General features: G+C 38.8%; 1 protein-coding gene across 9 annotated transcripts; it reads left to right on the plus strand.

Moving 5' to 3' along the window:
• The first annotated feature begins 2,831 nt into the window (after positions 1–2,831).
• On the plus strand, positions 2,832–26,656 carry LOC121622651 (spindlin-1-like). Of its 9 annotated transcripts, XM_041959512.1 has the most exons (9): positions 2,832–2,964; positions 3,201–3,326; positions 7,102–7,202; positions 8,546–8,641; positions 11,387–11,435; positions 11,641–11,776; positions 12,952–13,069; positions 17,073–17,306; positions 23,407–26,656. In XM_041959512.1, exons 4-9 carry the CDS (start codon positions 8,602–8,604, stop codon positions 23,604–23,606), a joined length of 777 nt encoding a protein of 258 aa, XP_041815446.1. In that variant the 5' UTR covers positions 2,832–2,964; positions 3,201–3,326; positions 7,102–7,202; positions 8,546–8,601; the 3' UTR covers positions 23,607–26,656. The 9 variants fall into 9 exon arrangements, 3 of the variants coding, with proteins under 3 accessions (XP_041815446.1, XP_041815445.1, XP_041815444.1); XM_041959511.1 differs by lacking the exon at positions 3,201–3,326 and having other exon boundaries at positions 2,840–2,964; positions 7,102–7,298; XM_041959510.1 differs by lacking the exon at positions 3,201–3,326 and having other exon boundaries at positions 2,840–2,964.
• Positions 26,657–26,803: the final 147 nt, after the last annotated feature.

A 26,803-nucleotide genomic window follows, 5' to 3' on the forward strand; every position in this document is an offset into this window, starting at 1 on the left:
TTCAACATATATGATGTATTTGTGATTATTTTTTCATCAGTAATTAGATTCATGACATTTCACCATACAGCCGTCCTATAACCTCCAATCTCCACAGAATCTCCACAGACATCCTATAATCTCAAAAATGACAGAGAGTTTACAAACAAAACATGCTAAAAAAAATGTGTATCCTGTATAATTGAGTTAACAATTGTTGGTCATAAAACTAACTGAAAAGCATGATTTAATTTAACAACTGATTAGTGATATGAGAAAATTAACACAGATTGAATTACTGATGGTTTAAATGATGGTGTGAATGAAACTGCTGTAGTTTCAGAAGGCAGAAAGTCCAAGAGGAATATATATATAGAAATATAACTACTAGCTATGACACTGAAAAAAAGAAAAAAGAAGCAAGACTTAGACACAGTGGAGCATTGAGATAAATGCTAACATCAGCATGCTAATATTCTGATGTTAATCAAGTTTAGTGTTTACAATGTTCCCTATCTTAGGTTTAGGACATTAACTAAGAATAAATAAGAAAATCTGTTTTCAGGAATATATTGACACAATTGACAAAAATGTCCACTTAAGATGACAAACAGGATGGGTGCCTGTTTCCATGGTTACCACTGTAATACTAATGTAGTGCTGAGAATGGCATAGGCACTTTTTAAAATATTTGTAAGTAGCAAATTAACTGAATAAAAGAGTATCAAATGTTTTGTATTGAGACTTGAAAACGTTGTCTGTGAGCTTCCATGCATGAAGTTCTATTTAGTGTTTCATTTTTGCATGATGGTTTATGTCGTCCTGATGTTTGGTGGTGAGTAGAAGCCCTGAAAGAGACGAATCAGAATTAATTCTGCTGAGAGTCGACAACCGGACATTGACCAGTTTGACATGTTTTATTGTTGTTGTTGTTGTTGTTGTCCACAGCATCTTTAAACACACAACTGAACCGTGAAGAGCTCCAGAGCTGCTGAAGGACATGCTGTCCCTTTTACTCTGTAGCAGTATTGGAAGCTGTAGCAGTATTGGAAGCTGAATAAGATACATGTGTGCACTTAATAAATGTAACTGAATCTGAGCTTTAGATATGACATAAAGCCAACATCGGTCATGTCAGCTATTTTATTCTGAGTCAACAAATGGCTTTCTGACTGTGTCCTTCATGATGTCTCCAGGTTGTTGAAGACTGTGTTGAATGACTGAGCAGGGTTGGTCCACACTGGGCTTGAAACAAGCTCTTGTCGTTCCACATCCCAAAGGTTACTAGCAGTGGAGCTAAGGGACGACTAGTGACTGCAGTGCCAAAGAGAAATTTACGATTGTGTTAAATGTTATTTATTAAGTGAGAGAAATAGCCTGCTTTGCAGCATGCGTGTTCTGCTGTTCTGCTTTACAGAACATGCATGTAATATGCCACTCATGGCACAAGTGTACAGTTTTGAATTACCCTATTTGCGTTCCAACCTCCTGCAGGCCTGCTTAAGAGCATGTCAAAAGAGGTGTGACAAAAACTAGTGAGTAGACAGAGTTACGTTTAAGTCACTGGTCCAATTTTGAAATATCCCTGCAGTGAAAGGAACCTGGACCACAGACAAATGGTCACAGTTGATGGACCAGTGTGTGGAGTAGTACAGTAAATATTCATCAGCACCAGCAAGGACAAAAAAGTGTTGCTTCAAATTTAATTGGAAATTGGCCATGCAGGTTTAAGCGCATTGTTTGGTTACACTACTGCTTACTATCACATAACAGTTCAACAGGAGGAAACAAATGAGAAACTTTTGCTTTAATAAGTGGCACAACACAGAAATGATAGCAACTGGCTGAGCTGATACTACATCTATTTGTCTAGTTGCCATTTCAGTTCATCTCTCTGTTTGTCCGTCTCTCTCTGTCTGTCTCACCCCCTGTCCGTTTCCTCCACTGGCGCATTCAACAGCAGGACGGATCACTATTAGGCAAGCAAAAACAGCGTAATGCGCCAGTCGTTGTCTTTCTATTTCCTCTCGGTTGCATTATTTGGCAGAACGAGTGAGAGGCGGGGAGAGAGAGTAAGAAATGTCACGTTCGCAGCATTATGGCCGGAAGTGAGGCGATAACGAAAAATAAGAGCTGTATGAGATCATGCTCTTATTCTTTCTCGCATCTTCTATATTTATTTTTAGTATTTGTTATGCTATCTGTAGATTTTTATCAAAAACTTGGCAGCGATGGTATAAAATAACATTTCACATAAGATCATAGTTGAAAAGCATGAAATAAATCTCTTAGGGTAAAGTGCATTTGAAAATAAAACAAAGGTGGTTTTAAAAATTGAAAACGAGAAGAAATGGAAGAAAGAGATTTTACTCCATATAGTAGAAAAAGCAGAGGGGGTGAAATTTGGGGCAATACAATAAACATATGTGAATGGAGAATTTCCATAATGAACAAAGGACATGGGGTTTTGCATTTTTTCGCAACATGTATGTCTGTTTTTACACCTGTAGAGTACTCAGGATACAATGTTTAAATCAGACAGTTTTGGAGTTGTTGGAGAGTATAGTTTTGACATGATGGTGCTTAAGATCGCGAGCCTGCATGCAGTCTCCCTGCAAAGATAGACAAAACAACCTCTGAAGATAAAACTGACATCCATCTGACACTGAGGAAAACAAATGGTTAACCTTCTTTTAAAGAAACCTATCGTGGCGTTTTTTTATTTTAATAAATATAACTTGTAAAATACTCTTTAATCTCTTGACATTGTCTAATCTCAAGCCCTAGCGAAATTACTCTGAAAGGCTGAACCGGACATCCTGCCTCACATCGTGTCTGGTTTATCTTTACGTGGTGAGATGGCCGATTGGCCGTGGAGTTCCGGCTGGTTTCTGTGAAGTCGAAACGGGATCTGTGGACAGACAGCAGGAGGCGAGCAAGACCGCCGCAGCCTCCTTCGACCACCATTTCTAAAAAACAACAACGGTAAGGCAAAAACAAACACGCGCTTGTCATTTAGCTTGCTAGTTAGCCCGCAGGTAAACAGCCAAAAACAACACACACTGAGCTCTGCTGTTGTCAGCAGCGTTCTCCCGCCGACTGCTGATCCTGCGGGGGAGGGGAGGGGAGGGGAGGGGCGGAGGAAGCTTCGGCAGACAGCCGGAGACCTAACGTGGTGTGTTGCTGTCTGTCTCTCTGGGATATTGCTGCCTTTTCCACAGAAACGCTGTCGGGCAGTTCTTCTTCTGTCTGCTTGTCTGAAGCCTGCGCGCCCTTCTGTTCTCGGGTTCTAATAATACTGAAGAAGGCGAACAACATGGCTGACGCTGGCCCTGCAGAACCTGCTTGTTCGTTTGTCACTGCAGATGATACACACACACACACACACACACACACACACACACACACACACACACACCGCATTCACACTGAAAGTTGAAAGCTAAACAGCTGTCAAAGTGTAGACCGAAAACAGTAACGTCTAGTTTCCACCTATCCCTAGTAAATGGAGATGAATGGAGTTTTGTTTGTGATGAACACAGCATCGAAAAATGAAAAACTTTTGTGAAAGTTTACCGTTGAAATCTTTTTCATTATCGACTTTGGCATATGTGTTTTGGTAAAAGGTCATGAGCTGTGTCATAGTTCAGCAAGAATGCTCACTAAGTGATTAAAGTTACTGCTCGACTGTGCTATATGGACACCAGGAGTCTTGTGGTGACAGTGTTTCCTTTAAAGGTGTTACAGGGAAACAGCCAATTTTCAATCAATTTCCTACCATTACAATGTGTGTAGCATATACAAATGAACAGTGTTAAACTTCCCTCCATGTTGCCTGCACCCACAGACCCCTAACATTTGCCTGCCGAAGGTGCTTTACCAGCTGTAGGACTGTTGTGTGAACTACAGATTGTACTTCCACATTTTTTATGCCCTCCTTCACAGACAGAACAGGTATAGAAGTCTGACCGAGATCAAACTGTCAAACTAGGCAGTGTTGATCAAATCTAAATAGATTCTGTTTCGTTTTGTCATCTCAGATGTTTGCAGAAGCATATTTTAGCCTACTAAAGTAACCAAATTAGCCAAAACCAAGCACTGCCCACCTTGCAGTACATCAGCCACCAGTGGGGGCTGTGTATGCTGATTGGTGTAGGTTTTCTACCTTCTGAGAAAAAGCAAGTACCACAGCCCTTTTCTCTGTTTTCTCTGGTCATGGAAAGACTGTATTTCTAGCATTGAAACACCCATATAAAGTGTAGTAAATTTGCCATTTACACTCACTTTTCTGTTAGTTCTGCTACAGTGTAGCATGGTTGCCAGCTATAAATGTTTCTGTGGTTATATAGCATGGTTATATGTTACTGTGGTCAAGCTCTACAGCAGTGAAGCATAGATGCTAGCTAAATATGATTCTGGGGTCACAGCCAAGGTTCCGGCTGTTCCAAAATATCCTGACGACAGTCTTTAAGTGAACAGTGGCCATCTGTAATGTAAAGTTGCTTTTGTTTGGCATTTCTGTCAAATGTATTTTCCCTTAGCAGTCCTCACTGACAGTAAGGTGGCAATTGAAGGAGGAAGGTGAATTCTGTTATTTGACATTATGTCTGCTCAAATCAAATCTTTATGTGTGCATGAAAGTAATGCAACCTAAAATATATCCATTAGCTGATGCTTGATTTGAGGCCGATGGAAATATTGAGATTGATTAATTCCTCTGGTACACATCTGAGGACTAATTTAAAGTGAAATGATAATTACTGAAAAGTAATCATCCGGCTGAATTAAAACCTTGACAATACTTCTTACAAATTTTGGAGAGTCTGTCAAGATTAAGTTGCATCCATGAAGTTAAGGTTGAGATGTGACTCTTCTTGAAAATATGAAAATTGGCCATAAGCCAGAAAAAATTGATGCGTTGTATCTTTTAAATACGGACTTCTTGGCAGAGTCCGTGTATTAGAACTAGTCTTTAAAATCATGTTAGGAAAACTGTAGCCTTGTTGTTCTTGTTGAATCACAGAGCTAAAGTCCAAATGTCTTAAAAGTTTGGGCAATGCCAGGACTTGATATAATCCAGATGTTTTGGGGGAGAACAGAGTGAAACGTTCAATGTTTGATAGCTTTTTCAGTCTAGAGCAGGGGTTGGCAACCTTTACCACTCCAAGAGCCGACCCGTTTCCCACAGTAAAGAAAACACTGGGAGCCACAAAACCCTTTTGACATGTAAAATAAAACAACGCTGCATGTAATGTTTTTTTGCCTTTATGCTATGTACAAGCAAACTATAATGTGTTGCATTTATGAAATCAATGGACGACTGCAGAGAAAACGAAATGACATTTCTGCACGCAACAAAAACAATTTAAAGTCTGACAAAAAGATGTTGGGTTGAAGGTGTTTTCAAGTAAAATTCTCAGTGCATTCATTAAAAAAACCCCACCAAACTTAAAATATCCACCTTCAGGTTCATTTTGGCAAACTCCAGGCAGTCTTCCATGTGCTTTTTACTATGGAGTGGCTTCCGTCTGGCCCCTCTACCAGACAGGTGTGTGCCTTTCCAAATCATGTCCAATCAACTGAATTTACCACAGGTGGACTCCAGTTAAGCTGCTGCAACATCTCAAGGATGATCAGTGGAACAGAAGGCACTGGAGCTCAATTTTGAGTTTTATGGCAAAGGCTGTGAATACTTATGTACTTGTGATTTCTTAGGTTTTTATTTGTAATAAATTTGCAAAAATCTCAAAAAAACTTTTTTCAAATAGTCATTCTGGAGTATTGTGTCTAGAATTTTGCTGAAAAAATGAATTTAATCCATTTTGGAATAAGGCTGTAACTTGTAACCAAATGTGGAAAAAGCGAAGCGCTGTGAATGCTTTCTGGGTGTTTGAATACACTGAAGTTATGTTCTTGACAAGGTCATGCTGAGTTGTTCCTGTCCAGCATTGTTTGGCCCTTCAACAGATCACTTATCATGTGTTGCCTGGGCAATGGGATGGAAATCAGAATCATAACACTTTATGGACTCCGAAAGGGAAATTAGGTAAATCACCACCAGCTGCAGCCAAATGCTCTCAAGTATCTTGTGTTTCTGGTAGTTTAGTTTCCTTCGCAGGTAACCAGCAGTGGGCAGGAATCTGAGTTTTAAATGTCTGCTTTGATAAACTGTCAAAAACCCTGATGGCATCAGAATTTACTCACAAGCATTTGTTGTGTTATGTGAAATTACGGTGCTGATGTGGTTTTCTTAAGTGCAAAATGAAAATGTACCTACACAGTATGTCAAAAAACAATTCTTCTCAGTGTCTATCAATAATTTTCTTGATTAATTGTTTGGTCCATAAAATAGACCAATAGTCTAGAATTTAGTGAAAAATGTCCACCACAATGTCCCAGAGCTTAAGCTGACCTCATCAACTGTCTGGTTGTACATGACCAACAGTCTAAAACTCATGATATTTATTGAGAAATTTCTTTCTTTCTCATTTTGAATGTGCCATCTTGGTCCATGCATGCTATGCATTTCGTTGTGTTGGACTGTTGAACTAACAGTCAGTACTGAAAGATTTAAGGAAAAGTGCAGCTTTGGGTCTTGGGTTAGGTTTGGTTGTCAAATTTGGCTGTATACCAGTCAGGTATAGTCAGGTCAGGCCTTAAAGATGTAGATATGGGCCGGGTATGTCTCTGTATCTGTCAACAAAAAAAGTTACAGCATAGTTTCTCCCACAAACTTGTCCTGTTCTTATTTTCATTGTTCTTGGTGGCTTTTTTCTCAGTTTTCCTTTACATAAATGACTGTGTTTGGAAGATTTCACTAGTGAAAGGTCTTTAGCGGATCACACAGTGAAGGGGACAGTGGGGTCAGTAGAGGGTCAGATCTGTTACATAACACTCTGACGGCAGGCTTTCCACGCAGGCTACAATTATCAATAATTTAAGTCATGTGTTGAAGACATGAAACCTTTAAAGGCTGATGTCACTAATTTAAATACAGATCTCAAATTTTGACTATATTACTGTTATCATTCAATCAAGGTCAGGGTCCTATTTTAAGAATAATCATCTTCCAATTTTGTGAAAATGTTGACTTTTAATACTATTATTATTTTCCTGTCACAGATTTGATCCTGGTTCTGCTCCACAGATAAGCAGCCTGAATCCTGAAAACCCAGAAAACTGCTTAATATCTCATCTCAACACTCCTGAATACTGAAGGCTGGGTAAACACTGCTAAACGTTCTTTGATTTCTCTGTAAATTGTGGAGTGGGTAGACAGAGACTGAGACTGAGACAGAGTGACAGAGTGCCATTTCAAGGTAATCAAATAATGTGTTGTGTTTATGTAATTAATTTGTAAAAACTAGACCTTATGTTTAAGTTATGATAAATGGTAATGGGGTCACTACCCTGAAGAGGACTGGGGATTACAGTGAAACATTTTGATCATATTTCCAATAACATACCTGAATTACAGCTTGATTTTTTTTTTGGTTCCTTGTTAACCAACAAGAATATTTTTGACTGGTTGTGCATGTTGGCCTAGAGGTTAATTTGCATACACGCACAGTGTGATGCACATTTAACAGAGTTGGACTCTCATGGACTTGTGCTGTAGCATTGGTTGGACAGGGTGGATGAAGGGGATGGATGGAATTTTTTTACTGTTTACTCTCACAATCTATTTCCAGTTTTAATAGGTTAATGTGACTTGGTATGGGACTTTTGGGACTTTTTGGTATATTAGCATGTTAATTCTAAACATGAAACATTTAGCACATTAGTGTAACATACTGATAATATATTAATATATTAGAATGCTAACATACTCAGATGGCAGAAATGAGCATAACATTCATTCATGTAAACACGCTGTAGCCATGTTATCTTGCTGGTCCTATACAAATTCTGATATTGGTCAGTAACTAACTGATTAAAGAATAAGTTAACAAAATTGTTTAATTTGACCAGACGATACCAACTGTATTGTACTGTATCAGTACTTTACACTTTTTGAATGTATGCTACAAATAAATTGGTTATGTTTATCTGTTGGTTGATGTAGAGAAAGTACTGAGGTCCAATTTGTCTAATATTTAAATGGTCTCCATACAGAAGTCCCAAATCAGACACCTTTAGGCTTGAAAGATGTATTTTTTCACCTTTAATTGAGCTAGTTCCCCCTGCTCCCAGTCTTTGTGTCACCATATTCTTATTAGTTCGGCACAGATTTTACAGCATGCAGCTTGAGACAATCAACATCATCAAGACTTCATGATATTTAATATCAAGCTGAATATTTTTGACCAGTTGATGAAATAATTCAATGATATAAAATGATCTGTGCCAGCACGTGGCAGCGGCTTGACAGAGATGAGGTCTGTTGATGTTGTTGTATTTCCTGCTTGTCACCAGTAGATGTCAGTAAAGATCATATATGATCTGATTTCAGCCCAGCCGGGTAGTCTATGGAACCATGGACACATATTGGCTTTTGTGGCTAGTAGTCATCTTGTTTTTTTCTCCCAAAGAAGATAATGTACTTCTGTTGTTTTGCTCTGGGCAGTTTTGTGTTGTAGCTGTGTGGCCAGGTAGCCTGGCTGCCTCCCTGCCTCCAGATGAATGAAGAGCACTCCAGGACACAGAGACACAGCTGATGCAGGTCAGAGGTCATCCTCGTTGCCAGGACCAACACAGCTATTAACATTGAACTTGCATACATTCCGTGGTGGTAGCACTTGTTTTCTGATTGATTCACTGGATTCAGCTTTTTTCTATGAAAATCATCTTGCGCTTGTTGCATAGAGATAATCCATCACACTCAATGTTTAGTCAATGGATGAGTTCAAGAATACAGCAGTGTTAAAAATTTGAGAGTCAGCTACTGAACAACCAGATTATCATTGCAACTATTGGCCAAATTTACACAATCCTTTTCACCAGTTCCATGTTTGAAGATTGTTTGTCTTTTGGGTTGATTTTCACACAATGGAGCATGTCAACCAATGTATTTTAAGAGCTGACTCTTCAATTTGGGAGTTAGAGTTGACTTGTGTTTTTAATACTGCCTCTGCTCCCAAATTATTACTGCATAATAATAATAATAATAATAATAATAATAATAATAATAATAATTACATAATAATAATTACATAATAATAATTACATAATAAGAATTATTGTTATTATTATTGTTGTTATAATAAACTTTATTCATTAGGAACTTTTCAAAACAAGTTACAAAGGGCTTTACATGAACAGGATTAAAGCATTTCAATACAGAGACAAGTCAGATAGTTAGAATAGTCCAAAATTCCTAACAATAAAGATAAGAATGATAACAATAAAACAGACATGTTAAAAATTATGAGTGGTGGTAGCATCATTGAACTGCTATTTAAAAACACAATATTTGAGAAGTGATTTAAAAGATGCCACTGATTCTGCTTGTCTCAGATCCTCAGGCTGGCTGTTACAGAGGTTTGAGGCTCTGACTGCTGAAGCTTGGTCACCTTTAGTCTTGAGTCAGGATTTAGGAACTGCCACCAGAGACCTGCCTAAAGATCCCTGGCTGTGCTATGTTAAAGGGGGGCAGAAATTAAGCGATAGACCTTCAAGGTTACTCAGTAAAATCTTGAAAGCAATTCTGAGATGATTTTGTTGCCTAGAATTTGTTAAACACTGAACACCTGCATTTTGTACCTGCTAAAGGTGTAAAATTTGTGTCTTAACCCTGAATGCAATGAATTGGTAAAACAAGATGACCAACATATGCAATTTGTTTTTCAAATAAAAGGTTGCTGTCAAATGTGGGCGAAAAAAAAGAATGATTTGAGATTCTTTTTTTTAGCTGGATCTCTAACAGACAAGATAATAACTGATGAAAATTGATTTCCTTAATTATTTTTAAACATAGGCTTAGACATGAATTTGTGTGTCATCTGTATAACAGTGGTACTTAATTGTATTTATGCATGATATCTCCCAGTAGCAGCGTCTATACAAAGACTAACAGAGGACCAAAGATGTAGCCTGGGGAATATCAGAGGTCAGAGGAGCCGCAGAGGAGAAGGCATCACCAACTCACTACTGAAAAAAGTTTTGTTTGAGATGTGAGTTTAAACCAGTCTAGGGCAATATCCCAGATGCCAACCCACTTTTCAGTAAAATGATCTACTGTGTCAAATGCTGAGCTGAGGTCAAGACGAAGTAAAATTTCTAGATTTCACTACATCAATAAAGTCCATTGTGAAAGAGTATCCTGCCTCTAGCCACATACGATGTTAAAATCACCTTGAGATCAAAACACTTGTCAAAGTGAGACATAATAAGAAGCTTAAAATATATAAATATATAAATAAAACCGTAGTCAGATTTTGTCTGTCTGTATGTATGTAGAGTGTGTATGGCTGCAACTCGCTACCGGTAGCAATGGGAACAGGTAATATGGATGACCTCACAATTGAAGGCATTTGCTAAGCCATTGGAACTATAGAAGGCATCAAGCAGCCAGAAGAAATCAAACTTCTGTACATATCCAGACTGATTGAAATTAGACCATTTACACAGAGAAAACAGGCATCTGAAAATGTCTGATCCACAGCGGAGATGTTATGGGACAAGAGAAATCAACATTGTGTTTCAGGGATATTAAAGACTGAATAATTGAATTAAATAATTCCTTCACTAACTCAGTTCCCAGTCGAGCTGAGACATTGTTGCTGCCAGCATAAACAACAACACTACTCATAGAGGGATATTTTTAGATGAGAGCAGGCAGGCTTGTTTCCCATTGGTGTCAGCCATGTGTGCTCCCAGGAAGCACTTGGCAGCCGTCTGTCTGGAGAGGATAACACACCTCACTATGGAGTCCCCTATGATGAGTGTGGAAGGGCTAATGTGTGCTGGTGACTCCGCTGTGGAAAACGACCCAGCAGCAGCGATGCGCTTCCTGGTAGCCTGATAAGAAAGACAGTGTTGACTAAATGTTGATTGTGATGGATAATCTATCAGCAACAAGTCTTAAGTTTCTGGAACTTGATGTTTGAGGTTGTATTAAATATTTTTTGGAAACAGAAAATGGCATCTAGGTAAATATGTCAGAAAGGCATTTGTAAAACCATTAAAACATCACACTGTCAAATACTTGACCACAGAGGTGGTAATTGCTTTTGTTTTCTGATGGTAAAATCTGTTTAGCACCTATATATCTATATCAATCCATATGTCAATCTACATACAGCAGCAGTATGTGAGTGTCCTGGAGATTTTCACTTTTATTCAGTTTTCTGAAAAACATCATCTTTCATTTAAAGTATGCATCTCTAATAAATGCACTGGGACACACACAAGCATTTTATCAACATTTGATCTTCTCAGAAGTTGCAATTTGTATTTTTCTCCTCAGGCAGTGCAGGTGTTTCTTCAAATATGATGAAGAAAAAGAATCCCCATAAGTGAGTTAAGATGCTTTGCAACTTATTTATAATGTTATTGTCAGAATAATTGGACTCAAATAAACAGTATAATACATACAACATAATACGAGATAATGTTTCTGTTCCCACGTTAGGGAATTCAACATATGCAACTCGTAGTACAACCAGGAAACACAATCTCAGGGCAGATAATGTTAGCTGTGTTGTTTCTTTCTCCTGAAAGGAAACATAAGAGCAGTCTCAGCCAGACCACCAAGGTTCTGTCGCAGCCACGACGCAACATTGTCGGCTGCAGGATCCAACATGTCTGGAAGGAAGGAGGAGGACACGTGGTCTGGAAAGGAACAGTGCTGGACCAGGTAAGTAGAGGGTCAAGTAATCACTGAGTGAGGGATTAATGGACCCTAGCTGTAGTTGAGGCAGCCACCAAAATTATTTCATAGTCTCATGTGATGTCTGATGTCAGATGGATGTGATGATGATGCAATTTGCAGTTGGTTTTCCATGGTTGGGTCTGTCAGTCTGGAACGGAGCTGGGTCTTTGCAAGATTCAGTTTTGAAAAGAACTGCTCAGAGTAGTAGGTCTTTGCTTTGCAGCTCAATGATTTTATGTTTCGGTTGTCAGGCACATCAGCTGGTTCCGCATTGAATGGTGTAGCAGTTATTTTCTGTTCCGTTTGTTTACTTTTCATGGCCTGAAACCTCTCGCTGAATGCCCGAAAGAGTTTTTATGCTCACCAGCATATTCAGATGTCACAGCAGGCTTGTGTTAGTGCAGAGTAGGAAAATGCACAGTTTTACTCCTTTCCAGTTGCACTTGTTACAGCTTTAATTTAACTTCAGAGGATTTCACATTCAAAACAGAAAGTTTACTTCATCCAGTGCTAGCAGTTCTGTGGAATGCCATCTTGTGAAAGCTGCTTGTTGGGCACCCGGACTCTGCAGAAGAGAATTAACTTTATCAAAGCACATTTGTCCGTGCAGCTCACCCAGTTTAGCATTCCCCAGATATGATAACACTTGAGTTTGGCCTTTTTCATCCCTGGAACGAATGCCCTTTCAACAAAAAAATAACCATTTGTTAATTTCTTATGGAAAGCACAACACTCCACATCTTGGCATGTCTTTTCTTGACTTTCACCATGATGCATTGATGTGATCAACTGCTCAAACTGTCCTGTGTTCAGGGACCACTCAGAAGGACATACTGGTCAACTTTTTTATTTTGCTGTCTAGAGAATTGTTTGTATTTTTGAGTTGATTTTGGTATTTATGAATCACCTTGTAGGTTAGATCGGATAGCCTCGCAGGCTGTGTATGGCCCAGAGGCTGGGGATTCCCTACTCCTGCCATAGATAGTCCATAATAATCATACTATCTGCATGCACCACTGCAACCTGCTTCCAGCGAACTGACGTGTATTGTTGTTTATGTGAATGTCCTGACTTTTGTCCTGACGATTGCTAAAGGATGTGTGAAAAGAAGCACCAAAACAATGGAACAACAATGTTTCGAATGTATGTGTGTCCACCAGGTGCCAGTGAACCCGTCTCTCTATCTGATAAAGTACGATGGTTTTGACTGTGTTTATGGTCTGGAGCTTCAAAAAGACGAGAGGGTTCAGGGGCTGGAAGTGCTCCCTGACAGACTGGGTAAGACTGAACTGAGAAACAGGATCACACTGACTGACCACTGTGGTGATAGAAGGCTGCACAATCAGTTTATTTTATTACTGACAAAATGTATATCACATGTACTTAACATATACGTTTTTTGTTGGCAAAATATAATATGCTAGCATTTAGCATGTTATTGTTATAATGTTTAGAGGAGTAGGAGCTAATATTGGTAGATCCTATACATGCTTAAATGCAGCATGTAATACACAAATGCTTTGTACAATTGCGTATTGGCATAACAGGATAACATTTAGTGTGTTAGTGTAACATGTTAAAGGGGACATATTATGAAAAACTCATACACACATTTGGGTATCTGCAGTGGCTACCAACCCACAAAATGTGAAATCAGACAACCCAGTCAGTTTTTTGTGGGCTGGCCTGGTCAGAAAGCATGGGATTCAGCAAGCCTTCGAGATTTGGTTTCCCTTTCTATGTAAAAAGGCGTCTCATTTGCGTAATTCAGCCGTTCATCTGAGTATTTCCACCCACAGTCTGAGAAGGGCCTTTGTGAAGCGATGACATTGTTTTCCTTGCAAGCGCTGGACCGCCGGCATGTCGAAGTTGAGAGTTAAGCAGGGGAACTGCTCTGTTGTTAACAGCACATATCGCTACATTGGCCTCCAGCCTCAAAGGACATAGTGGCTGAGTGGATTAACATTATTTTTGGTGGCTACATCCCAGCTACAGTACCACGCCGGACTGGCAACAAAACTTTTCTTGAAGGAGGGATCCATACCAACTGTCCGTAGCAACAGAGCAGAAGGAGGGGATGTAAGTATCTAAAAAAAATCAACCAAACAAAGAAACACTAGTTAACGCTAACATCTGCGGTAAATATTAGATGTAAAGTTTTTGGTTAGTTAGCTGCTGCAGGATCTACAGTAATAATATTATTTATTAGTTAAATATCTGTAAGATAAAGTTTATCTTATTAATACTTTTAAATAACATGAGCGAAAAATGAGAGAATCTGTGTAACTTACATCTCTAAGATCTCTTAGAACAACTTGCCGTGGATCACTGGGGTCTTTTCACCCCCTTCCTCCTGTCCTGGAGTTACAGTTGTGTTAGACTCAGGTACTCAGGGGTAAGCAACGTTAGCATGTTGTGCTATGGGAAAATGTGCTTTACGTCTGTCTGTAATTTGGCAAACGGGCATGCTTTCCAGTGTGTTGATGTGTATATTGTTGTCTGTGTCACTGCCCAAATGATCAGAGACCTGACTGTGGTGTAAACTGTGTTGGATAGCAGCAGCTGGGCGATCACTGATTTACTTTGGATCTTGCAGATCTCACCAGCTGTGCTGCCTTTTGAGATGTACATACAGGCTTGTCGACTGAATTATTAGCAAGTATCAAGTTTTAACATTGTTCTGATGCAGCTGGTCATTAGTATTGTTACTACTGTGTTGCTTGGGTTATTGCTCACATTTACAGTATAAGTCTTTTGCCGTAGCTTTCTGTATATGCTTATGAGAGATTTATTTGCTTTTACTCCATGCTGTTGGAATAGGTTTGCAAGTATTATGATTAGTCGTATGATTCCCTAGTGATTAGTCAAATCTCCATTTATGCATGCAAGCATTAAATATTACTGCTCTTGGTGTTTAGGCAAACACATCCGGATAGTTGACTGTGGTACATCATGTGGCCTGTTGTTTTTGTAAGTTGAAATTGCTTACAATTTTTGAACTTGACATGACTAAAACAGATTTGTCTTTTTTATGTATCAAAGGTATCATGCAGTGATGTTGGTGTTGGCACTTCAGCTGTTGCCTTCACAGCTTTACAACCATTCCTGACATCAGTTTCAATAAAGGGACCATGTAAGAAACCTTGCTTGGAACTAGAGGAGGAGAAGAAAAACTCTTTAGAAGTTAGCCCATCAATCGACATTCCAGATCCACTGGATTCTACATGATCCAGCAGGCTCTGTCACAACCTTGACTGAGTCAGCAAATGTGATGTGAGTTACTCTATATTTACCTTAAACATGTTAATAGTCCATTTGATTACATTACTCTACTTATTTTAGCTCTAGCAGTATGGAAGCTGATGACTTTTCTGACATTTTTATTGTCTTTCTGATAGAATGGAATCTTCCAGCCCTGTCCATAAGACATCCCCAAGCAACAACTTCAGCTGGTGATCTGCTATTCAGAGTCAATTTCCCAAAGTCCAAGAAGGGAGAATGTACAGCAAAGACAGTGAAAGCAGAATCAACCTTCTGTAAGTTTTACAAGCTTTTTTTTAGAAATTCAACAAAGTCAAAAATGTACAAAAGGGCATTATACAACTTTCAAGAAATAAATAACAAACAAACTGTAGTCTAAATAAATGTAAAAATACTAAAATATAGCCTTATCTTATCGTCTTATCTTATTCCCACATACTTTCAGGGAACTCTGCCTGTGCATGTAGCACTATGCCACCGGGAATTACCCCTCTGATTCTTCAGTACAGAAAGCCCCAGCACCAGCTTACAAAGCTTCTGTAGGTCAAGTATGTGTAACGGCTGAACAAAGTGTACATGATATTTAGTCATCAAGAAAGGGTGACAGCCATTTTTTGGTCTGTCCATCTTTTTTATGTTTTTTTAGTGATGACAATATTTTGTTGTTTTTGCAAATATTTTTTTTTTATCATTTGTGCCTATTGTTACACAATCAGGACTATTGTAACAGGTGATACATTGAATAGCTTTGTTTCAAAAGTTGTGTGGTATTTGTTGTTGCACTTCTGACAATAAAAGTCAAGTCTATCAAAACTTATGTGTTCTTTCAGAGTTTGATATGTAACATATTAACAACATGAAAGAGGAACATTAGCAGTGTAAGATAGGATGAACAGTATTTTATTGTATAAAAATATTTTCTTCCTTACCCATGTTTTTATCACAATAGAAACTGGCAATTTGTAAGAATTAAAGAAACTTCCTGCTCTATTGCCCTTAGTCGTAAAGACCCATAGTCTGCCCTATAATAAAAGAAAAGATAATGACTGCATAATTACAATTGAATTCAGGAGAAGGAGAAGGTTATTTGTATGTTATGTTGCTAATAAGGACATACGTCACCAAGTGCTGCGATTAAATACCATTGTCACTATTAATCAGTATAGAATGTTTAAATGCTTAAACATCTGGTAAACACACATTTGAAGATATTAGGTATACTGAGACGAACACACACACACACACACACACACACATATATATATATATCACATACAAACATAATAAAGGAAGTGACATTAAGTTATTGACTAACCATACAGAAATCGCCTATTCACTACTTTGAGAGGCTCTAGTTGCTTAGGGTTCAAACATATATGGTAGCACCATTACACTTTCTCCGGCAGCCATGTTTCTCCCAGGGTTCACGCTCAGCCATTGCCAAAGTAGCACAATGCCTTTTTCGCATGGTAGAAGGGGGGGAGGGGTGAGCAATGGCTCACTTTCATTTAAAAGAACAGGCAGTCAAACCAGCCATTGAATAAGGCTGTTCAGACAGGGACAGGGATGCGGTGTTCGGTGCTTGTGGTATTTTGACCAAAGTATATCATAGACATTTCATAAAGACCACAGGAGACTGTATTAACTTGTGGAGAGGGGTATAATATGTCCCCTTTAATGTTTATTAATTTGGTCATTTTTGCAAAACATGATAACATGCAAACATTTACTAAGATTCCAAATGTTAAATGCCAAAAGTCAGTATGGTAACAGATTTTAACATTTATGTTAACATGAGTCTGAAATGGCCACAAAGTTGACAAGTTGTCACTCCATTTTCCACACATTCCTTTTTTTGTTTCATCTTTTATGAACATTACATCTTCACAGGGGTGTTAACATGGCTGTGGACTTTTTAAACATCATTTTGACCAAAGTTCCAAGGTTTCGGTATTGCTGTTAGTTATAAAATGTACATACTGTATAACAGTCAGCCTTATTTCAATTTTTATCCCCACAGCTAAATCCCGTCTAACAGACGTAAACCTAGCAGACACCATGATAGGTAAAGCGGTGGAACACATGTTTGAAACAGAGGAGGGACCAAAGGAGGAGTGGAGGGGGATGGTGCTGGCCCGGGCTCCCATCATGACCACCTGGTTCTACATAACCTATGAGAAAGACCCTGTCCTCTACATGTACCAGCTGCTAGACGACTATAAAGAGGGGGACCTCCGCATCATGCCAGACTCCAGTGCGTGAAGTAATCTTATTCAGCTTTTATTTGTACTGGTGGGAGTTTTAAAGTACCGGTAGTAGAGATTTTAAAGAGGAACCCACGTGGTCCCTTTATTACATGTGTTTCATATATCTGGATTATATCTGAAAAGGCACTGTATCCACTTTAAAAGGAAGCTGTAAATCTAAACTAATTTAAATGATATGATGATTTGATGTATTTATTGACAATTCTAACACTTGAATGACTTATTCCAAGCTAATTGTAATTAAAAGATAACAGAATTAGTTTATTTCTGATGTAATGCTTGACAATATAACACTGCACTAAACATCAGTTGAATAATTTGCATACATTTGCCATACCCTTATACAGTATATTGAAAAATGTTCTTCTTATTTGTTAATATCAGTTTAAGCCTTATTACCCAAAGATGTGATTTGAAACTGTATTCTATGTTCAGGTATGTATGTTATGGTCATTGAAAATATTTTTGACATGGTATCAAAAAAATTCTGCCAGAAACGGGAATGTAATGAACAAGAATAAAACATATGAGTTAAGTTACAAGGTGAAGCATGGCATTTGTCACAATTATCTGCGATGCTGGGATAGATTTGTGACAATCTGGTTTTGGAATAATGGACTCTAAACAATACTTTAAACTGTAAAAGTGTGAGATGAGCACAGGCTGAGCTAGTGTGAATTCTCTTAAGAGCAGTGTCCCACCAGTCATCTCCCAAATGTAGACCCAGTTCTTGTTCCCAAGCAATCCTGACTTTGGTAATTGGTGAACAATCAAAAAACAGGATTTCATTATAAACTTTGGAGATGAGTGACTTCTGAAGTGGATCGTGAGTTAGAAGTTCCTCCCACCGTAAATTTGGAGGTAGAGACGGAAAAGCTGGAAACAAAGCGTTAGCGCAGTGTCTAATTTGGAAGTAATGGAAGAGATGGGAGGGTGGGAGATGAAATTCTCTTGAGAGATCTGTAAAGCTGCAAAAACTGCCATCTTTGTAAAAGTCTTTAAAACATTTCAGGCCCTTATTATGCCATGCAAAAAAGGTTGAATCTGTAAATGCAGGTTGAAATAAATGATTCCTCAATAAAGGAGGTAATGTAGATGCTGACTTAAATTTGAAGTGCTTCCTAAATTGATACCAAATTTTAAGCGTAGAGTGAACCACTTGGTTATTTGTAAAGCCAGAGAGGTTGGATGGAATAGAAGAAGTAAGCAAAGCAGTTAGGGAGGATGAATCACATGACTGTGACTCTAAATCACACCATGGCAGATCAACTGATTTGAACCAAAATGAAATCTTGTGAATATGTGCTGCCCAGTAATACAGTTGAAAATTTGGAAGTGACAATCCACCATTAAATTTACATCTCTGAAGTGTGGATTTGCGGATCCTGGGTGCCTTTCCACACCATAGGAAGTGAGAAATAGTCTGATCAATTGTTTTAAAGAACTGCTTTGGGAGGAAAAGTGGGAGACAGTGGAACAAAAATAGAAATCTAGGCAAAATATTCATTTTGATTGCATTAATTCTTCCAATTAATGAGAGAGGTAAGCTTCCCCATCTTTGGAGGTCAGATTTAATATTAGACATTAAAGGCAGGAAATTAGCAGAAAAAAGAGAGTTTAGCGTTCTGGTTACATTGATCCCTAGATACCTAAAGCCAGACAGACTAAATTTAAAAGGGATGTCAGATTGTTTGAGTAGTAATGCTGAAGCATTGACAGGGTAGCATTCAGTTTTAGAGATGTTTGTAGCCTGAGAATGATCCAAATCTCTGAAAAGTAGATAAAATTATTGGGATGGAAAGGACAGGATCTGAAACATACAACAATAAATCATCAGCATAAAGAGACAATTTAAATTCTGTGCCCAATCGTGAAATCCCAGTAAAAATGGAAGAGGACCTGAGAAAGATTGACAAGGGCTCTATAGCTAGTGCAAACAGTAGGGGAGATAGAGGACAGCCCTGTCTGGTACCACGGGAAAGAGTGAAAAAACTGGATTGAATGTTATTGGTGGAGATACTAGCTTGTGGAGATGTATAGAGGAGACGTATCCATGAAATGAACACATTTCCCAGCCCAAATTTCTTAAGTACAGTAAATAAATAATCCCATTCAACCCTGTCGAATGCTTTTTCGGCATCAACCGAGATCACTACTTCAGGCGTTGCTGTGTTCGCTTTAGAATAGATCATATTTAGAAGAGTACGAACATTAAAGAACAGCTGCCGCCCCTTAACAAATCCAGTTTGCTCAGGTGAAACAATATATGGTACAATATTTTCTAAGCGGTAGGCCAAAGCTTTCGCAAGGATCTTAGTATCCACATTTATTAAAGAGAGAGGTCTGTAGGAGCTGCAGAGAACCGGATCCTTATCTTTTTTTAAGAGGAGACTTATGGAGGCTTGTCTTAAAGTAGGAGGGAGAGTGCCATGTTGTAGTGATTCCTTATATACAGCATGCAATAATGGGGACAGTTTATCTTGAAATTTTTTAAAAAACTCAACTGGGAATCCGTCCGGGCCAGGAGCCTTGTTATTCTGCATATTTCTCATAGCAAGAATAATTTCTTCTACCGTTAATGGCGAGTCAAGTTCTTTAGCAGAATCTGGGTTTAACACAGGGAAGTTGAGGCTATCTAGAAACAAATTCATTCCAGTGGTGTCAGGTGGAGATTCAGATTTATATAAAGAGGAATAGAATAAGTGAAAGACAGAATTAATGGTCTCGGGATCTTTATGCAATATACCTGAAGAATCTTTTACTTGGGGAATCATACGTGAGGCTGCCTGGCGACGTAGCTGATGAGCAAGAAGCCGGCTTGCCTTGTCACCATGTTCATAATACGTGGCATGTGAACGTAAAAGAAGCCGCTCTGCATCATTAGTGGTAATTAAATCAAATTCAGTCTGTAGCTCAACACGTTGTTTAAGTAAACTGGGAGAGGGACAGGTAGCAAGTTGTTGATCTAAATTATTGATATTATTAGAGAGTTCTTGCAATTTGGCTTTACGGGACTTACTCAAATGGGCGGAATACGAGATTATTTGTCCCCGTAGGTATGCTTTTAACGATTCCCAGACCAATAAGCATGAAATTTGGTCTGTGTCATTATTATTTTAAGCAATAAAATCAGCAATTTTAGCTGCAATGAATTTATTAAACTTATCATCTGAAAGAAGTAATGTATTGAACCTCCAAGGTGTTGGATACCGGGGTTGTGAGGAAAACTGAATGTCTAAAGAAAGAGGGGCATGGTCAGAAATAACAATAGGGTGGTAATTAACAGTAAGTACATTAGGAATTAGTTTAGAATCAATAAAATAATAATCAATCCGAGAGAAAGACTGATGCATGTGTGAGAAGAAGGAATATTCCTTGGAGTGAGGGTTGTAAAATCTCCAGGGATCAATGCAACCATTTTTGGAAATGAAATCAGAAAGAGACCTCGACATTAATGATGGGGTCAGAGTTCGCGGGTTAGAGCGATCTAAATTGGGATCGATTACACAATTCATGTCCCCACCAATTATAAGGAGATTGTTGTTCAGAGAGGGGAGACATTCAAAAAGCTTATTCATAAAGTGCGGATCATCAAAGTTGGGAGCATATATGTTAACTAATAAAATGGGAACATGGAATAGTGTACCTGAAACAATTAAGTATCTGCCATTTTTGTCAGATATAACCTTAAAAGGTGAAAACTGAATTGACTTACCAACTAAAATAGCAACCCCCCTAGCTTTAGAATTAAAATTTGAGTGAAATACCTCAGAAACCCAAGGACATTTAAGTCTGACCTGGTCTTTGATGCGCATGTGGGTTTCCTGTAGAAATACTAGGTCAGCTTTAAGACGTTTCAAATGCGCAAATATCCTAGATCCCTTAATTGGACTCCCCATGCCTTTAATATTCCAGCTCAAAAATCTCACAGAAGACCCAATATGTGGGGTATCAGAAGTACTAGAATTTAATGCCATTTTTTAAGATCATAGACAAAGAGATAGATTAGATGTGGGCCCCCAAGAAGAAGAAAAAGAAATGAAAAAAGAAAAAGAGGAAAGAAGAAGAAAAAAAAAAAAGAAAGGACAAAGATACAAAAACATTTGCAACACCCCACCCCATGAAGCTGGCGCCGGACATCATTGAAGGCGGCTCGGGCACGAGCCGTTCTCGGAGTGTGGTCGGGGAAGATAGAAAAGCTTGTGTCTCCAATCTTGATCCGTTGCTGAGCCCTGGCTCGGCGCAGTATGTCAACACAGTCCATATGATAGTGCAGACGAGCTATAATGGGGCGAGGGCGCTCACCTGGTCTCGGCTTCGGCTGGGGAGTGCGATGAGCGCGGTCCATGAGAGGCTCTTTCTCAAGCTTCAGTGCCTCCTTGAGCAGAGAAGAAATAGCTGTAGCAGTAGAAGAGGTAGAATAATCCTCAGGAATTCCCACCAACTGAATGTTATTGCGCCGGGATCTCGCCTCTAAATCCTCGCATTTATTGTCCAATCGTGTCAGTTCTGATGACAGGTGCTCTACTTTGGCTTGCAATGCGGTGATGTCGTCAGTGCAGGAGGAAAGCGATATTTCCATTTCTCCGACGGTGCCCTTCAGAGCGCACACATCAGACTGGATGTTTTTAATGCTGTCAGATAACTCGGACTTCACTGCCCGTAGCTCAGTCTTGATGTTTGACAAATTCTCGGTCAGGGCCGCTTGTAGCTAGGTTTTGAAAATAGCCGCCATCTCGACGCGGAGAGACGAAAGCAGCTCGGCCTTAAAGTCGGGGCAGGGAGGGGTGCCGCTGCCGTCAGCGCCCGCGGCTCCGTGCGAGCAGGGGGGGGGCCACTACGAGGCGGGGTTGAGGCAGTTCGGGTAGGCCGCGGTGTTTGTGTAGCTGGTTTAGCTTTCGGAGGCATTTTAATCGAAGAGAGGTCGGCGTTGAATTGAAATTATGGTGGTGGGGAAAACAAACAGCGGAAAAAAGACGGGAAAAAAAGTGTGCCTAAGATAGGATTAGCGAAGGTAGCTGCGGGAGCTCAGAGAGGCGCGTCCTACTCCATTAGTCGCTACACCGGAACGCACTTCCTGTTTTATTGTGAAACTCAAACTCGCCTCTCATTTCAGACCCCTGACTTCCGAGTGTCCTTCCCGCCTGTCTGATTGTCTGCCCCGCCCTGATTGTTTCCACCTGTTCTTTGTTACCTCGTGTATATATAGTCTGCGTCTCCCTTTGTCCTGTGCCAGATTGTCTCGTGAATCTTGTGAACCCTGTGAACCTTGTCTAGCGTCCTTGCCAATTCTTGCCTTGCTGAAACCTTGTTACCTAGTTAGTTCCTTTGATTACCTTGCACTTTTTGTTAGTTATCTTTTTGGAAACCTTGCGCCTTTTGTTTGTAGTCTTTTGATAGCCTTGCGCTTTTTGTTTGTTACCTTTTTGAAAACCTTGTGCCTTTTGTTTGTTACATTGGAAAACCAAGCGTTTTGTTTTGTCTTGTTCCTGATCTAAGTCTTTTGTAATAAATACTACCAAACTTCTATTACTCAATGGCAGTGATTCTGACTGCTAGGGATAAAAGTTCAGAGTGTTCCCATTCAAAAGAGACTAAAACCATGCACGCACTCCAATTTTTTTTTTTTACTGGAATGGTAAGGGGTTAATTTTGTATAGTATATGTTTAGTTAAATTTTTTTTTTTTTTCAATTTTGCTGTGCTTATACATTGAACATTTACAAATACTAGTGTTAGGTTGACTTATAGCGTATGTGATGGAGTTCTTACTTGTGTCTCTACTGTTTTTCAAATTGCTTCATGAAATCTGACAGAATGGGAAATGGATTTTATTGATATAGCGCTTTTCTAGTCGAACCACTACTCAAAGTGCTTTTACAACACAAGCCTGCATCGGGAGCAGTTCAGGGCTCAGTATCTTGCCCAAGGGCCGAAGACAGGGATGGAACCACTGACCTTCTGATAAGTGGACAACTGCTTTACCTCACTATGTGTCACTAGAAGAATGAAATCCAGATAAGATGAAGGATATGTTTATACCAATTAGTGCTAACATCTCTCTCTCTCTCCCTCTGTCCCTCTGTAGACGACAGCGTCCCGGCGGAGAGGGAACCTGGTGAGGTGGTGGATAGCCTGGTGGGTAAACAGGTTGAGTATGCCAAAGAGGATGGCGGCAAACGAACGGGAATGGTCATCCACCAGGTGGAGGCCAAGCCCTCTGTCTACTTTATCAAGTTTGACGATGACTTCCTCATTTACGTTTACGACCTTGTCAAAACTTCATAAGACTTTGTGGATGTCCTGAGCCCCTCCCTTATGACAGAAAGAAAATGCAGCACATGATGAAACATCTGAAGCATTTGATCAAGCACTTATTCCTCAGACCATTAAAGACAAAACTCAAGACTTGAAAAAAGAGTTCTCACAAAGGAAAAAGACTATACAGATCTTGAGAATCGCCTTGTTCTTGTGTCTGGGAACATTTGAGATGGGCAGAAAAAAGAACTTGCTGATGAAGACTCATCTATGACCTTCTTAGCCTCTTACAACAGAAAAATGGCCATGGTTTTACATTACGATTTAAAGGTCCAAAACAGTATCTTTCTGAAAAGGGCAAAGGCATCCAAAAATGTTGCTTTACAAAGAGAAACTAAACCTTCAAATTAATTTTCAGTGTCGGATTTCTTCCAGTGGGCTGTTTGCAGAGGAAAGTTTTGGTCATGGTTATGTGTGGTACAGATAATTTGAGATTATCTCTTTGTGAACATGTCAGTATAGAGTTTGATACTAGCCAACTGTCTGTGCTCACCTTGGTGAGTTGGCTTCAAAGACTTTGTAATGTTTCCTACATCATCTACCACATGAAAAAAGAAAAGTGAGCAGACCCCCAGCAAAGAAATGAAATCTGGAATTGGTTGGTGGAAGGATTTTCAAGAAAGAAGACTAGCAGGAGGATAATTCTTGGACCAAATTTGTTTTTGGTACCCTTTTCAACGTTCATGTAATGCAGCTCAGTGTTGTTGATTAGTTCTGTAATCCTTGTCATCTGTCCCATCCAATAAGGACTGGCATCACAACTGTATGGAAGGCTATTTCTGACACAAAAAGAAAAAACATGTTTATCCTATGAGAGAGAAGTGATAAAAACACAAAAACATGATCATTCAAATAGGGGATACTCAGTTAAAATTATGACTTCATAAATCAAAATGATGAGCTACAAAGTCAAATGAATTTTTACTCACTATCTCTTAATTTGATGATTTTGATTAATTAGAATTAGAATTTATTAGTTGTCATTCTAACATGAATACAAATATTGATTTTGATTCAGTAATGTTTTGGGGTTTTGCATTAGTTTGTAAACCTTTTACTTTTGTCAGAATGTTGACTTTATAGGGTGGGAAACAGGAAACTGGTCCCAGTCTAACTTGGAAGTTGGACTTCAGAGACTTTCTGTAACGGTTAAAAAAGCTAAACAACTTGATGGTTTGGATTCACAAGTGGGATTTTTTTTTCATGCTATAGTGTGCTGCTTTCACAGGCTCCATTTTACCAAATTCAACTGAATATTCATGAAGGGAGCCAACAAATCCTCATCTAACGATATCTGCAGTTCAAAACTGTTATTTAAAAAAAAGTTTTTTTGTTTTTTACTTTCATTTTCTATTTTGATCTTTTTGCTGTCATCATTGCCAAAACCCCTTCCTGTGTTGAAGTTGTTTGATGTCAAAGATGATCGGACAGCTTTTTCTTGTGATTACACTAAAGCCTTAGGATTTGCTCTTGTGCTGTCTTTTCTAAGTAATCAGTGAAGGAGTGAAAGGAAAACGAAATGAGGCTGAGACTTGGCCAAAGTCTTTTCTCCCCTTGGCAGTTTGTTTTAATGTTCGTGTTGTTAGGTTTCAACTTCAAATACACTGACACTTCTAAGTGTTACACATTAATGATTTAAGTAGTGGAAAACATGTTTCAATGCACCTTAAATCCCAAGGATGAGATAAGAATATTCCCATTCCCAAGTTCATGAGTATTTTAGATTTAAATTGTCACCAGAATCTACAGGAAAAAAAATGTTTTCATCAGTTGTCGAGATGTTAAGCATTGGAAGCCTTCCAGTTCACTTCCATGTCTCAGTTGATAAAATTATTACCAAAACAACAGCATCCCAGTTTGTATTTATGCATAAACCAAAAGATTACAGACTTATGATTTAGTTTCTGTCCACAGCCTATGAGATGATTCAGCCTGTTCCACAGCATTTATGCAGTAACAGAGGACACAGTCAGTTGTGTTTGTTATATGAAGAGATTAACGACCAATGAAGGTTTATTTTTTTCATAAATGTACATTTTATTTTATTTGGATTTACTTGAGACTGAAGGTTTTCCATAAACACGTGTTCTGTACTGATTTGAACTTGTCACTTATGATTAAAGTGTTTGAGAAAAACTTGAATATACTTTAAAGGTTAGAATCAAGCTGTTTCTACTGGACAGTGGCTGATTGTAAATAAAGTTGCTGCTTTAAGTGTTTTGTCAGCCAGCTACATTTTTATACTAGAAAAGAACTCGAAGAACCTTTATCAAAGCAACAGAACTACAAATTACACCAGAGATATCAACACATTCACAACACAAGTATTTTTTGAAAAAAGGCCAATATTTTCATCTACACAAAAATGTTGGCTTTCAATTTATAACTCGCACTTTACTTGTGTGTTTCAGTATATGTCATTTTTTTGTAGGTTGAGAAATGTATGCATTGGACTTCTGAGCCCTTATTGCAGTCAATACTATTCACTGTCATTCTGCTCTTCTCCCAAAACCAGTAAATGAAAACTGAGAAGAGAAACCAGTCACGGCTGATTAGCCATGCATCACATACTTTACCAATCACATGGTTCGGCTAAATTCAGTGTACAGAGCAGAGTAATGTATGTAAAACCTTCGGTCTGTATACTTCCTGTGATGTCGTTAGTTGCCAAGACAGATTACAGCTCTTATTATACTGTAACCGCACTTAAAAAAAAAAAAACAGACTCTCCCAGAGATCTATAGGTTTCTGCACTTGTATATCCGTTTTGGTTTTCATTAAAGAGAAGTATAATTGTGATCATCTCAACAGACACTTTTTTAATGAGATAAGGCATCGTTACTAAGACTTGATTTGCAGCGAGGTTATGTCCAGTCAGCATATTTCACTGTTGTAAAACAGATTATTGTTGTCAATGTTGGAATGACAGTCCCGTCTATCATTCTCCTACTTTGTATTGTTTGCTTTTATATGTTTTAAAATGTATGTTAATTTCTTTGTTAATGAAAAAAAATGACACATTTGGCGTACTTTGTTTCCTTTCCAGGATGGTACACTTTCAGATATTTGACATCTGGAACTGTTTTGTGGACGTGAGCAGGTAGGAGTTGAGGGAGGTGGACATTTTACTTCAGTGAAGAAACGCAAAGCACTGATCAGTCATTATT

This window comes from Chelmon rostratus, chromosome 19 (genome assembly GCF_017976325.1).
Source record: "Chelmon rostratus isolate fCheRos1 chromosome 19, fCheRos1.pri, whole genome shotgun sequence".
In the NCBI taxonomy this organism is placed as follows: Eukaryota; Metazoa; Chordata; class Actinopteri; order Chaetodontiformes; family Chaetodontidae; genus Chelmon; species Chelmon rostratus.

What these genes read in the sequence shown, in the direction of transcription:
- LOC121622651 (XM_041959512.1), top strand. Translation starts at nt 8,602, where the DNA reads ATGAAGAGCACTCCAGGACACAGAGACACAGCTGATGCAG. An exon ending in AGTGCTCCCTGACAGACTGG is followed by an intron (nt 13,070 to 17,072) that starts GTAAGACTGAAC and finishes TTATCCCCACAG; the next exon opens with CTAAATCCCGTCTAACAGAC. An exon ending in CCGCATCATGCCAGACTCCA is followed by an intron (nt 17,307 to 23,406) that starts GTGCGTGAAGTA and finishes GTCCCTCTGTAG; the next exon opens with ACGACAGCGTCCCGGCGGAG.